Source organism: Athene noctua, chromosome 6, assembly GCF_965140245.1.
Source record: "Athene noctua chromosome 6, bAthNoc1.hap1.1, whole genome shotgun sequence".
NCBI classification, from domain to species: domain Eukaryota; kingdom Metazoa; phylum Chordata; class Aves; order Strigiformes; family Strigidae; genus Athene; species Athene noctua.
The window spans coordinates 37,000,758-37,016,142 of NC_134042.1; the positions used below are offsets into that span (position 1 = coordinate 37,000,758).

Below are 15,385 nucleotides of genomic sequence, written 5' to 3' on the forward strand. Positions count from 1 at the left end.
GTTTCCCTGTTCCTATGTTATGTGACTCACTTCCCAAGTCAGACACTGTCTGTTACTTTTTGCTTTTGCATGCATTAATGTGCATCCCTATACACGTGTAAATTCACACTCAGTTTCCTGTACTGTTGTGATCCAGAAGTCAGTGTGTGATGAACCATTCCCTAAAAAGTGACAAAAGAGTCAAGTCTCAGAAAAGTTTTTGATCTAGAAAGGGAAGAGACTGAGAAAAGATACAATGAATTTTATATACCTAAAAGGTAGTTGCAACAAGGAATGGAGGAGCTCTTTTCCTTGATCATTGTGAATAGGACAAGAAATAGTGCATTTAACTTTGCAGCAATGAAGCTTAGAAATACCCTTTTTTTAGTTACAGTAATGAGGCATTGGAATAAATTGCCTTTTAAAAGCATGAAGTTTCCTGAAAGGAGACTTGTCAGGCATTGGTTAGAAAGCCATTTCCCAGGGCTAGTGTTGTGGTTTGAATCATGTGTGTGATTGATCCTGCTGTAAAACAGAGGTGGGTTAGCTCCCTTTAAACCCTGCTTTTTGTCATTCTTCAGCACTTTGTTGCAAGTAAACTTGTGGGCTAAAGGAAGCAGTGTCATATATGAGCAGTGACAAACAACAAAATACATTTTCTGCATCAACCACTGCTAGAGGAAACCTTGTTGGATTTATTCCTATCCAGGAAAAAAGATGAAGTACTATGAGAGACAGTCAAAAGAAATGTCCAAAGAGTCATAAGAAGAGATAAAGGGAGAATCAGTGATACCAAATTAACTACGTAAATCATGTAAGTCAAGAACAGTCTGTTTATTATGTGTAGGTTTAGTGTGTTTTAATGTATTTAATCTATGTTTAGTATGTTAGAAGACTTCAGGAGACACCTTTTCATGGAGTAGGTGAACTACAGGATCTCTTCCTTAGAATTATCCTGCTGTAGTCTGTTGTTGGTAGGAGGCTAAATGACTTTCATTTACTATATCAAAACTGAAGTTCCCACATTTCTCTGTATGTTGTACTTGGGGGATTAGGAATACCCCCAGTATATGCTCATATCAGTAGACATATTGGATAAACTGACTATGTTCTGCAATCTGTTTCATACAGCAGCTCTGCTAACCTGATCTGATGGTCTTTCCTGAGCTTTGAATATACATGAAGCATCTGGCTTTTGCAAGAAAATGAGATTAAACTGTAGATTTTTCTTTATAAAACATGAAAGCAGAGTATGGTGGAGCTAAACTACTGTCAGAAAAGTTACTCCTTTGCTTAAGATAACCTGTCACCTTTTCACAAAGACCCAGTGTTTGCCATTTAGATAGTGCACACAAGGTATAGGTTGGAGTTTTTTAAAGGGAGAATTAGATAATTCTGTCTAAGTGACTGCAAGCTAAGGCAGTTCTCAGAACCTTGACCTTTAACTTGTCCTATCACTATAACAGAATAAAGAGCTGATCTAGCTCAGGTCTTTGACAGTAACCACGCGTGAGCAGTTTGGCCAAGATCTGATATTGCACTTACTGCCAGATCACAGGGAGAGAAATCTTGATGTCTTTTCATTTCTTACATCTTACCTGTGCAACGGAAAGACAGCTTAGTGCTGAACAAATGCCATGATCTAAGGATTTCTCCAAAATGAGAGCACAAGAGAAATGTCTTGTTTCAGACACTGGGGTGTTTTGGAGGGTTTTTTTTCAGGCTCTAGAGCTGCAGAAGTCAGTGGAAGCCCTGCCACAAATTGCAGTGATCAGGTCCTGTTCGGGGTCCATCCACTTGGCATCAACCTTTCAGAAATCTTGTGTCTGTCTTATGGAACCATCAGTCAAGGCACTCTAGGAGGGAGCCCCTTGGAGCCAGCTCCAGTTACCCAGTTATCCCATATCTTTTATGGGCCAAAACCAAACGGTCTCATTGCTGCTTCTCTCCTATGAGGAATTTAAACACAGCATCAGTTAAAGCAACAACAAGGTTATATCAGAGAGCTCCATTTTGCAGTCTCTGACAAAGATGTCCAGGCAGTTCCTCTGGATGGTGGCTCTGGCTTACTGTGTACCCTTTCAGCCAGAGAAATGCCTGCTTTGTCTGAAGTGCAACATGATAAAGAGGTCAGAAATAAATAATACATTTACCCCATTATTACAGGGACAGAGCTTAAGTGGCCACAGCTTCAACTGGAAACTCACTTTTGAACCCATGATTTGGCATAACTTGTCATTTTAACATCTTTGAAGTGTGCTTGGAGGACTAGAGGGTTAACCCAGCTTCACCACACCGGTTCACCTATCTTACCAGGCCTGGGTGGGTTTCCCATGGCTGCGCCAACCCCCCCAGCCCTAACACCCCGCAGGGCTGAGGATGCCCTCTGGGGCTGCAGCGGTGCTGTCAGCACAAAGTAGGGCTGCTCGCCTGAGTCCTGCCAATGCTTCACAGGGTGGGGGGAACAACCCCACCTCCTCTCACTGATACGTTAACGGGGGCTTTTTCCTTTTCCTTGCAAAGCTTTCCTGCAGGGCAGCTGAAGGCAACCTGGGGAGGGTGAGTGAGCCCCAAGAGGAGGAGTGAGGCAGGGGAGACCGTCCCCTCTCCCTGCTGCTGTTGCTGAAGCTGTGCCGAAGCCGGAGCCGTCGATGTGGCTCCCCAGAGTTAGTTGCTCAGCAACCAGAATCAATTAATATGCTTTGCAGAAAGTGCAGGGGAAACCCGAGCTGCTGTCAGCGAGGAGGCAGGAGGCTGAGGGTGACTCAGGATCCCACTCCTGCCTGAGACCCATTCGGTCCCACCTCATCCTCTCCAAACCCTCTGTTACCCATTGTTCTTTATCCCTTTCTCCATCCCTACGATGAGTTAGTGCGTGTCCCCAAATTTTTCAGGCAAGGTATCTCCTTGCTCAAGAACTCTCCTGCTTTGAGGTTTTTGCTTTTAGATCTAATTTGTGGTTTGGGGTTATTTGCCAAGCTTTCTCCAACACCCTTCTAGAAATTCTAATATTCATGTTCTTTGGGAAGGGAAAGGGACAGCTGATGTTTTTGTCAGATGTTTTTAAAGATTCCTCAGGATGAGAAGGGTTGTTTGGTAGTGCACAGTTGAGCAGCAGTAATGAAAATGCATCATGTGTGAATTGGGAAAGTTTTTGCCTCTTCCTTTATTACAAGTAATCAGCACTGCATATATGAGACCAAAGAGGTAGTACTGATTGTTGTGAAACACGTAGATAATAGAATAAATGAGGGCTTGTTTGTTTGGTTTTGTTTTGTTTTTTTTTTTTTTTTTCCTTTTTTCTTCTCCTTTTCTGCATAATAATTTCAGGGCTTTGGTAAGGTATTATTTTCTTTTTTTCTTTCTTTCTTTGATTTTCTTTGGAGTCCCTCTGATGACACCACGGATCTGGGAATGAAGAACTTCTTAGAGCTGATTGGAAATGGCATTGCGGAGCTGAAACTTAACTGGAGGAAATATATCTCCTGAAGAAGAAAATATAATGCACTGTAAGGATCTGATTTCTGGTGAAAAATTCAAGCCTAGAGAAAACTTGTCCGCTTTGTTAGGAAGAATGGGTTGGACAATTTTCTTCAATTCTAAAGGATATCTGAATGCCATGCTGAGCTTAATCTCTGCAGCATGCTCTGTGCTTCTCATCTCTTCCTGATGCACTGCATGGTAAGGCCTTTTTCCTTCCTTTTAATAATAACCATATTTCTGTTATGGTGAGAGGTAAAAACAATAGCAATTAGCAAAAGAAAATTGAAAAAATGTAGAAAGCTAACAAAAGAATGTTTGTTTGTATGGTTGTTTCCAGGAGCAAGTGTCCTGATTACTGCAGCAGCTTTGTAAGATCATTTCTGTCTTTCTCCCTTGCTTTGTGACAGTGTATATGTGCGTATGTGTGTTTGTGCACACCTGTGCTGTCATTTGCACTTGGACTGGGACATCAGTAGCTGTATTGTACATATTTCCATGCTAAAGAGGATGTTTAAGAATTTGCTTTGACATGTCTCTCTCTTTTCCCCTCCCTGTGTTCCCCTCCTCCTGCCTCCTCTTTCTCTCGCTCTGTCTGTCTCTCTGGGGTCATGGTGCTATACCTTTCCTGCACCTCAGTCATGCACTGACCGCTAGAAGGCAAAAATAGAAGGTAAAAGAAATCCTGTATCAACATAATAATAGTCCTGAATGGGTATTATCTGAGTAAATAAAAGATATAAAAGGGTTTTGAATGTCTGCAAAATCTGCAGGTACAAAATACTTACTTTATTTTGTTTCCTGTAAGAAACAAATATCAAATGCAGACCAGGATGCTGTGTTTTAGATACAGGAGAAGGTGGATCCTTTTACACACATTAGAAAGCCAAAAAGTGACCACTGTGAATTATGATAGTGTTACTCTTGATATGACCCAAGTTGTAAAATAAGCAAACCCAGTACAAGATGTTCTCATATCAAGTAATTTTTGTCATGCAGGGTGTTGAGAATTATTATAAAAGGCTTCAGTGGATGTTGTGAGATACTTTTCATTAACAGCTGTAATGTGCTTTCACCTTCCTGGATGAAAGGTGCTAGAGGAGTATAAAGTGATATTATTAACTAACTACCTGAGGTACCAAAATTTAGGGTCATTATCAGGAAATTGCCAAGCAGATCAGGAATTATATAGTGAGTGTACTGAGATGGAAGAACGGGTTAGTTTTCCAGAAAACCTGGTTTGCTTGGTTCTCTGTTTCAGAAATTAGGGTAGAACTAAAAGATGAAAGAATGGTGATGTGAAATATATGTATTTTCTTATGCATTCTGGTTGATCACTGAGCTTGCCTCTTGAGGAGTAAACTGCGGTAAGGGCCTGCCCCTGCTCTGAGGGTAATCCCTGTCAAATCCTACTGCTTTTGATGGGGTTAGAAATAGACCAGGAGTGGGTTTGTGTGGTAGTTATCACAGGTTGTCTAGCTCGGTATGGAGGTGACAGGTTCCCAGCAGCAGGTTTTAAGGGTGAGAGGGATGCAAAGAGCCAAAGTAAAAAAGCCAGGCCACACCACACCAGGACTCATGAACAAGAATCAGAGCTTAAATCCTATTAAAAAGATGGAATTTTGTGGTAATTACCAATACATGTACTCCTTGTATGATGAAGGACTCCGTAAGACAAACTCTTATGGAGAGAGGGAATGGTTATGCAGCTTTTTCAAAGCCCTGCAGTAGGAGGAGAGACAATACAAATACATCTTGTAGTGTGACAGTTTTTCAGTAGGGTTCAGAGGAACCAGCCTTCATTTTAGAAGTAAAGGTTCAAAATATGCATATATGTGCATTGATGTAGATTTTTTGTGTATTTTACCATCTAAAATGTGTGACTAGTATAAGAACCAATAAGGGAACTGAGGAAGGACAACACAACCCATAAATGATATCTTCCAATCTTCGTTGTAGAAAGAAGCTCTTACTTGTGGAAATAGTTCCCTCAGCTCTTTAGGTGAACAAAGACTGCATCCTAAATTCACGTTTCCCATTGCAAATCTCTCCTCATATCTGTAGTTCTATTTTCAATCAATGGGACAACTTGTATGAGTAAGAACTACTCAGGTGAATAAATTTTGAAAATTTTATAAAACCAGGCTCTTTAATTGTCACGGCAACAGATTTATTAGGTTTCAGGCATAATATGTATTTCCCTTCTAAACAAAATAACTTTTTCTTTCACCCATGTGCATCCTTATTCCTTGTAATTAGGACAACAAAATAGGTTAATTACATTCTTAAAGATCATGCAACTGTACAGATACATTGTTAGTGGATTATGAGAGTATGCAAAAGTTTACTTTTATTAGTGGTCTCCAAATCCAAGAGAAGTATATTCTTATTGAAATCATTCATTGCCTTAGTTATTTTTGTGACAATATTAACATTGCTACTAGGTATTGTCAATTTTTCCAACAACTTATAAAAAAATATCCCAAACCAATTCATTTAAAATATCACTGATCTTATGAAAGTCCTCACTGTTACTAGGTTCACGACACTTACCAAGCTTTCTACTACATTAAATATGTTCATTTTTTAGTTGATATATGATGTCTTGCTCTTTACTTGATCCAGGAACATATTTATCTTTAGGGTACAGAAACAGAATATGAAGTAATGATTACAGTAAACTCTTTACAGAATGTAGATATATATTGAAATAGGAAGCATACGATCATCTGGATTTTTTTTTCCCTGTGCGATATTTCATGCTTATAAATGTCTATATTGTTAGGATATATATTACATGACAAGTAATATTTCCTTCATTGTAATTTGTAAAGAACAGTTCCTTTTCAGAATGGAGTGCATTTTTTTTGTGCTAGGTTATGCTTTATGGAAAAAAAGAAAAATATTAGAAAAAGCAAGCATAGCAGCCTTTAAATTTATCCAGTACACTAATGAAACAATAGATTCATTTGTTTCTTTTATCCCTATAATAGAAACATACACATAGAAAGAATAGTGGATTATTTTATAAGGAGTGTGTGATTTTGAGAGAGAAGGTATTGCACAATACAGGATGTTCGTTGTCTTTAGCAGACATTTCTGTCAATGATTTACTGTGACTTAGAACTTTTTCTTTAGTGACATTTTTAATCATTTACTTTAAACATTTGCACAGCAGCTGTATTTGGCTTTCTCTGCCAATTCTAAAGCAAGTAAAACTAGTAATTTCCTTTTCTTTCAAGATACTATTCAGTAAAGTTCTGATGCTGAAAACACATGTATTTCAATTCAGTCTATTGTACTGTTTCTTTAGATAAACTATGAATTAGAGATCGAACCATCTGCATTATCAGGGAAGTTATAATGAATAGTGGAAATATTTTCCACACTTGCAGCAACTATTTCGAGTCAAGAAAAATGTACTTTAATAATACAACACATAAGCAGTTTCTATACTTGGAATGCCTTGAACTGTCTTGATTCAATATCGAGCAAACACCTGATTTTTGAAAGGCCCACAAAAAACCCCAAACCAAAACCAAATGAGTCTTAAACTTTTGTTGTTTAACATAGATAACCACAGAAAGAATATTTATCTGACAAGAAATTTCAGTAGATCAACATTTGTTTTTTTTCAGAAACCAGGATAAAAAATGGAAAAGGTATAATATTTTTAAAAAACGAAAAGCTCTAAAAATCTATGATTTCAAAATGACACAACATTTCATTTTAACATTTTTAGTCAAACTTTCACTTGTTACAATAAATTGTACTGATATCTATTTATGTTTTTTCTCAGTGAAAATTTGCAATGCTTAATTTTTTTTTTTTTTTTTTTTTGGCAGGGAGATGTTTTATTGTGTAGACTTTTAACTAGATCTGTTACAGCTGTCCCAATGTTTGTCAGCTCTCAGTGGTCAGTTCTTTAATTAAAAGCACTACATGTTGTATAGCCCATATTACTGATACTGAACAGCAGTTCTTGCCATGTCTATGGTAGATGTAAGATCTGACTGTGATTCCCTCCTTTAGTTCTTTTTGTGTCTTCAACAAAAAGCAGACCTCCATTTTGCTGAGAGTTTTACAGATACCAGAAGAAGTAATTTTTACTACAGAAACCTTCAAGAGGCCTTCAAAAAGCATGCAGGCAAGGAGTAGAATTAATCGAGTATTAATATCCTTATTAAATAGATAAGGAACTGAAGAACAAAGAAACTGCCCAAAGCTATCATGGCAAAGGAAGAGTTCGAAATTGAACCCAAATGTCCTTATTCTCGGTTCATCGCTAACCCTTCAAGGTTGCTCTTAATTTTGTGCTTTTCTTTTTGCTTAATAACTTGCATTTTGACTTTTAAGTTAATACTAGTTGAAGTATCAAATGTGAAAGGGAATTATTGATGCATACTTCCTTTCCAGTCTGACACAGTTGTCCTAAAAATTCTTTTTTCTCTCCTGAGCCATTCTGTTTGAATGTAACCATTAATTACAAAATTTCTTTACTACACAGGGGAAGTATACCGTAGATTAAACAGAAAATTACTGAAGAGAAATATCTTAAACGTGAAGAGAAATATCTTAAACGTGCCATACAGGTTCTGGGGGATGTACATGTATATCTGTTCATGCTGTCAGAGTTCAGGGATAGCTGTGGGGGTATGTAAGGGTTTTGAGGGCTCTTGGTAAATTAATCAAATTTCAACACAGAAAAAAATCAAGTTAAAACATAAAAAAACTGATGACTTGCTATCTAGAATTCACACAGGTCATTATGAATCCAGCACTTGTAAGCAAAAAGATGACACAGAGAATATGGTATGTAACAGTGATTCTTACAGACCCTGGCATCCCTCCTCTGTCCAAGTAATCTTTCAGCTTTTTATCCTCTCTATAAAAAAAAGAAAAAGACAGTTTGTACAAAAGTACTTAGCTGCTAAATTTACATTGGAAATTGGGGAAAAAACCTGTCTTGGTATCTTAATATAAACCCAGGAAAAATTTGCACACATTGAGATGGAAAAAAGCTTTTTGCAAATGTGCCAGAGTTTTGGAATGACTCTGCAGTAGAATATCTCAGAAGCTTAAGGGGTATCTGCCTCACTCTGGTCTACTTGTACAGCTCCCAGTGTGACACACTTCTGGATGCTAACACATACTGTACTTACCCAATGACATACTAATGTAGAAGGGTATGAAAGTCTGATTAAAAGCAGTACTTCCACTGGAAATGTCCACTTGGTTTTATTCCTGAGAAATGTTGAGAACTTAAAATCCACCCTGCTGCATTGAGTACACTCTTTTATCTTTTCTGACATTAACTTTTTACAGGCTTACAGTGGAAAAGGGTTAGAAAGGAATGCGTTAGCCAGTACATACTTCATTGTAGTGAGCAGTTACATAACTTGCTTCAAAATACTGTTACTCCAGTACACAGAAGTCAGGGCAGCCAGCAGGATCACCTGCACTTTAATTTCATCAGCAGTGATGGTGCACAGGTTTGTCCCCAGCCTACAGCCCTCTGTCCTAAACTAAACCTAATGTTATCTGTAAATATCACAAAAGAGCTTCTGAAAGTCTTTTCCAGTTAAACTGGCAATTTTTCTGTGAAACCTTGGATATTAGAATGTGTGAAAGTGTTTTAAGTTCAAACACATGCTAGTGTTTAAGAACTTATCATATGGCCCCTAGTTCGTTTTTAAATCAGGGAGGCTAAGTGATCCAAATACCTTTGAAGATTTGAGCGTGGGCTTTATAATATTTGTATATTTTATACAACATTAATAGATCAGGAGAATAAATCTAATATAGTAGGATAATTATTGAACTTTGACAAGTAAGGTGATTTTTAGCTGGCTAAGAAACATTGGAGAAGCACTGAAGTCCATGAACATAAACAAAGAATTTGATTCATGATAGAGCCTCAGAAACAGAACTTGAGGAACCGAAGAGATCAGTAAGCTTTGATAAAGTAAGAGATTGCAAAAAGGGTAAAGGATGTCTGGTACATCTCTTTATGAGGAAACAGAGTGGAGGAATGCCTGTCCCAGTTTTCAACCAAGCTAGACAGAGTGGTGTGAGTAGAAAACAATGTGGTGTTTGTGAATATAAATCATGCGTTAATAGTTTGTTCCCCTTTAATGGGGATATTAATGCAGTGCCTATTCTTAACTTCTGACATCTGAAAATTTGGGGCTTAGCATTTTATGCTTAGATATTGAAAAACATCACTTTCTCCTCAATGTGAAACTGTGATATATTTGATGAGAAAAAAATAGGACTTTAACACATCCCAAAACCTAGCAATATTGTCTGTAAAGCAAGATGTTACTCAACTATATTAAGAGTACCAGAAACTTTCCTTTAAGGAAGGCAGGTCTGATGCTTGAAAACAAAACCATTTAATCTTTTGGTTGAGAAAGTACATGGCAAGACTGTTTGTTAAGACCTGTGACCTGTGTGTTAATTTATATTTTTACTTTGTGCCTAAACCAAAAAAACTGGTTGAAAGGTTTTTTGTTCAAGTATTCATTGCAAATGTAACTTTTCACTGAATATAGAAGCAGTACAAAATAATTAGCAGGAGAAGGTAGGACTTTGGAAGGGCTTTCAAAGCATTCTTGAAGGTGTCTCTTAATGAATGACCACAATGGCACTTAGGATAGTACTGTTTCTGTGCTGCTGCACATAGTACTTGTTCTCTATCGGTATTAATCAAAGCTAGAAAAGGCAGCTTTCCTTAGGAAGAGTCATCTGTTTCACGGATGTCATATCCATTTGATTTGGGTTCCAGTGTTTTAATTCCATAGCAGATACTTTACATTGCATCAAAATGCTTTGCAGTTTGGCACAGCTGGACACATTCTCAAAACACTGCTATAGAAATGTGTGACAATCTACATTGTACCTGCTCCTTTGGAGCCATTCTGAGATGTTGTTAACTCAGCATAAAGGGAACAGCATCTCTGATATGACTTGTGTAATGCTCAGAGTGTTTCAACACGTCACGTCACTGAGAACATCCTGAGTGTGCGATGTGAGATACCTTGTAATATGGGTTCAATATCACTAGCACATCAGAGCTGATTGAGGAAGGGTTGGTCTGTTACTTCTGCTCCTAACTGTTATCCCTTAAATTCTGCCTCTGTTCATGTGCTTTCTAATGGAATTGTAAGGGATCACTGATATGTTTAGGTCTATTCATTGTCCTCACCCTGAAAACCATGCAGTGGATGTTTAATGCAGAGGGCCCACAAAGCATTTGCTCCATCCATTCATGCTCACTACAAAATAATTCCGGTCCTCCTCACTGAATTTTAGTAAGCTAGTAAAAGACCACAAGTCACAACTGCAATGTTTCACAAGAGGAGCTTGATCAAAAGAATCACTAAAGCCTTATATTCCTTTGGAAAAAAAAAAACCACAAAAGTAGACCTCTAAGGCCTAATGTTAGAACCCTACAGAAGTTTTGCTGAATCTGTCTCTGAGTTTATTTATGATCTCCCATCTGTCTTTCAGTAGATTTGTGAGTACATGAAGAAGGCACACTAAATAGGCATCACAAGGATTTTAACATCAGAAACACTAGTGCTCCCTACCTCACAACCTGTTCCTATCCATGGCCCTTCTCTGGAGCCTCACATGGAGGTGCAGCATCCCCCTGCACAACTCAAGTCATGCATGAAGAGAGAAACAACCTTTCTGAATCCCTGCAGGTTAAGCACAGGAGTAATACGGTGTGAATATGATGCAAACAGACAGGATCAATAAGCAATTTCCTTCATAAAACAGAGGAGACCTTCCTGACATCAGTTCTTTAGGGATAAATCCCAAACATTTTTACCAAGTTACAACACTTGAATTACTATATATCTTAGTAATTCTAATCAATAGATTGGTGGCATGTCCTCCTTGCTCACACATCTCTAGCAGATGCTTGTCCAGACACTCTTTCCTTGACCCTTTTTGTGTCCATCTCAGCTGTGTGGACACACACCGCTAATCCCCATGACAGTGCATCTGGGTACACCCATCCATTGCACGTGTGTATGAACTGAGCCTCTCACCCCTTCAGTGCATACATACATGAATGCCCTCCTGCAGAGATACAGCTGTGGGTTCACTGCCTGTCCTGCCTCTCCAGGGACCTGATCTCCCTCCCAGTCCCCTGTGGGGATAACGCCTCAGCCCTTGGTGGTACTGCGAAGAACAGAGCCCTCTGCTGCATAAACAATGTGTGCACAAATGATGTCTCCCAGGTAATTAAACAAAACAGCCAGCATGGCCTCATGGGCCACAGCCGTGTCCCACTTTCTCTCTTGGTCTATGCGCTTTGTCAGTGTGATCTTGTGGGCTGTATCCATCACCCCTCAAGGCAAAGCCCAAACCTTGTGCACAGGACTCAACTTTCATGATGACTGTATCTGATGACTGCTACTGCTTTTAGAAACAGATCCCACTGAAATTAACTGAGATGCATTGGATCGCTGTTTGGGTAAGGAAATTGTAACCAGGTAGGACTTTTCCACTTCAGCTGCTTGGCTGGCTTTACCCTTTGGGTGTGAAATGCACTGCTTCGCAGATGAATGCTCCCGTGTCCTCTGTGCCAGGGTGAGAGCTACCATCCTCTGGATCTCACAGCTGGTGTGAATTGAAGAGGAGCCAGGAAATCAGCACTTGAGAAAGTCCCCATAGCCCTAGTTCCTCACAGAGACCAAGTGGCTGGGCCAAAGCTGCTACCTGCATCACACTTCTTTCTCTCCTGGTCTGGAGGTATGAAGTCCACACCCCTTCTCTGCTTTTATAAGACAGCAAAGATGCTTGGTTCTTCTGGAAATCAGGTTACAACCAGTGTGAGTCAGCTTCCATATCTGTTCATCAGGGCTACTGAACCTTGCTTGTGTGTCCCAAGGTGAGAATTAATCTGTTAATGTTTGTAAAAAGCTATGTAAATGGTCTGTATCATGCTGACAGGTCAAGTGCTGCATTGCTCACTTGCTGCTTCTCCTGACAGTTTAAGATATATGCCAAGCAATGTCTATGCTTTCAGATCGTGTTCATTGATGTAGCTTGACTGGCTTAACCCTCTCGGGATTTGGCCCTACTTCTTCTAGTTTACTAGATGGGTGATACAGCACAAATATACAAGGGTGATGCTTTTTAATATCACTTAGAATAAAACAAATACATCAGTTTATGCTTGTGCAGGACCATGAGCTCAAAGGAAACCTCTTAGATCTATTACAGCACAAGAGCAATTTATATCTTGAAGGACGTGTGGAAAGCAATGAGGCTGAGCAGAGCTGGGTGCTCTGCTTGGCTGTGGGCAAGAGGCAGCAGCAGAAGCTGCTTCTTTGAGCCTTTGGCAGGGTTCGGCCCTGCTGTACCCGCAGGAGCTGCAGGTGCTCAGCAAGGCTGCAAGGCTCAGCACAAACCCCTCCAAGAAAGTGAACAGTACCCGAGAAGAGGTGTGCTTGAAGTTTGGAAGCCTTTTTTTTCCTGTGCTTGTCACAAAGATTGCAGCTATTATCAATTGTTGAGATCAGGGCCTGACAGTGGTAGATACTGTACAAACAGTAAGAGAAACAGCCTCTTCTAGAGAATTAAGTTCTAAGTGAATGCAACTTCTGTAACTAACTCTGCAAGCACACAAAACAAAAGGTGTCTAAAAGGTGAATAACTAGTTTTGCTGTCTGCTTTATCACATACCTAGTCCCAGTCATCAGCGTTACATGTGGATTTTTATGTTGATTTTTGGTATGAATGATTAATACTTCTATTATCTTTAATGCTTTTTGCAGCGAAGATCATTTGCCACTGATCTTTACTCACGTCTCTGTGGGTGTATCTATACTTTTCCTTAAATATCTAAGCTAGAAAGCAATGCTGCAGCATGAGGCAGGGGCTGTTCTCAGTACAAGCTTTACTAAACGAGAATAGGGCACCGAAAAGAAAGAGACTTTCTGTGAATCATCATTGTCACATGGCTCTCTTCTTTGAGGCTACTGGAGCTGATAATTTACTATGTGGGTCATTTTCAGGGACTAACACAGGTATATATATACAGGGTCAATACATATGCTAGCAATTTGGGTAAGTTATGAAAAAGTATTTTTTGGTTTTGCCACTATTGATTATCTGGGCAATTTTTGCTTTCAAAGCCTAATCCAGTACCTGGTGGAGTCAGGGAGAATTGTGCCACTGATTTCTTCCACAGCTGCATCACACCGCTGGCTGGATTCGTCGTCACCACTGGCACAAGTTGCTGTGGTAGAAAATAGGAACAGTCTGGGGCTTTTCACTTTGTTTCTTTACCTGAAGCTTTATTTCCATTATTTTCCTGCTTCAGACATTTATCTGCCACATACTTAAGGCTTCAGCAAATGTTCAGCACAGTGTTCTGTGTCTCTGCACAGTGCCTTTGCATGCTGGTCACTGGTATCCGCAGAGCTGCTCTGCAACTGGGTATCTCCAAGATTTAGCATGTCTTGTTTAGTTTCACACAAACAACCTGTTTGTCAGACACAAAACTCTATGAAAATGATTGACTATGAAAGAAACTGATTTCTTCTTTCTCATCTTAAAATGACTGCATATCTCCATTTAGAGTGTTTATTTACACTTGCCCTGAACAACCTCTATAAATGTACTCAGCTGGCATTGATCTAGTTGGATTAAGTAATAGGCAGAGGAAAGACAGTAGGGCATGGGCTTTGGGGTGCATCTAATGGATGTAGCAGGACTGTGGCTGTGGTTTCAGATAGTTGCTCCTCGGGGTGGATCCAGGCCACCTGGTGGTGTTGGAGCTACCTTGGGTACAGTTATGTGTGCAGCAGTCCTGTAACTGCAGCAGAGATATAGCTGATGTCAGTTATAAATGACTGCAAGTTGGAACAGGAGGAATTTATAGGCCATGTTTGGGAGGTTTTAAATACATTGTTTACTGTGCTGTTTAAAAAAAAAGAAAAAAAAAGGTGTAAAATTATAACAAAATAATGAAGACCAAATACCTATAAATCTTCCTTTGATGAGATGCCTGGTAATATTCTAGTATTTACAGTTTTGACAGCAAAATGGCACAGAAAAAAACACCAAATTAGCATTTACAAGAAGTCAGGAATGGGAAAACAGAAGGAAGGCAACAGAGACTTGTGCTAACAGAGGGATTATGGCTCTTGAGAGAGGGCAATGTGCCATCTATGAAGAGCAGTCATTTTTGCAAATTCCTGTTTTCCTGGTTAGCAATTACCACCTGGCAACAGTGAGGGAGAGGCAGCCCATACAGTGCTTTGATAATGTGGAGATCATATGCTTTAGTGAAATGTTTGGTAGCTCTGCACAGCATCCTCCAGGCATCACGTACCTGGGAAGAGAGTGCTAATGAGTGGGGAGGACGGAGACAGTTTCTCAGAGACAGGATTGTTCATGCTGACCAGCTTCCTAACTGCAAAGGGTGTCCCCGTGCTCATGGATGTGCCCTCCGGGACCCCAGAGGCCCTAAGTCCCCAGTCCCCACCTGATGCTTTGGGCACTCAGCCATCCTTCCAGTGACAGGCAGCAGTGTACAGCAAAAAAGTTTGTTCTTAACTGGTTGTGAAATGTACAGAGAGGGTGGCACGGTCATCAGAGGGTGGTAAGAGCATGGTGTACAGACAGGTATCTATGAGAAAGCTATTCTGTCCTTAATTTGCAGATACCTGCATGTGGTGAAATGCTGTGCATTTGTAAGTCATGCACGTTTTTTCCTCAGTAATGTTTACTTTAGCCCCAGGGAGAGTGCAGAGAGTGTAACTGTGACCAGAACAGATGACTTTGTCAGAGGAGGGAAGTTAGCCAGCCTCACTGACAGATTTTTATGAAGGGTTTCCCAAGGCCAGCCTGCAGCAGCGCATCACTACAGATTTGCTTTTGACATTTGTAGTCCAAGAAGCAG

The 15,385-nt window shown here is 39.8% G+C and overlaps 1 protein-coding gene across 10 annotated transcripts in view; it reads left to right on the plus strand.

Annotated features, from left to right (window-relative positions):
- TUNAR (transmembrane neural differentiation associated intracellular calcium regulator) overlaps positions 1–15,385 on the plus strand; it is a 175,814-nt gene that overhangs the window by 140,615 nt on the left and 19,814 nt on the right. For 2 of the 10 annotated variants that reach the window (XM_074909261.1, XM_074909266.1), the window contains one exon: positions 3,366–3,660. The exons of 3 other annotated variants lie outside the window; for them this stretch is intronic. In XM_074909261.1, coding sequence (XP_074765362.1) covers positions 3,622–3,660 — 39 coding nt within the window. In that variant the 5' untranslated portion in view covers positions 3,366–3,621. 5 more of the 10 variants (XM_074909264.1, XM_074909265.1, XM_074909267.1 and 2 more) reach the window with 5 other exon arrangements.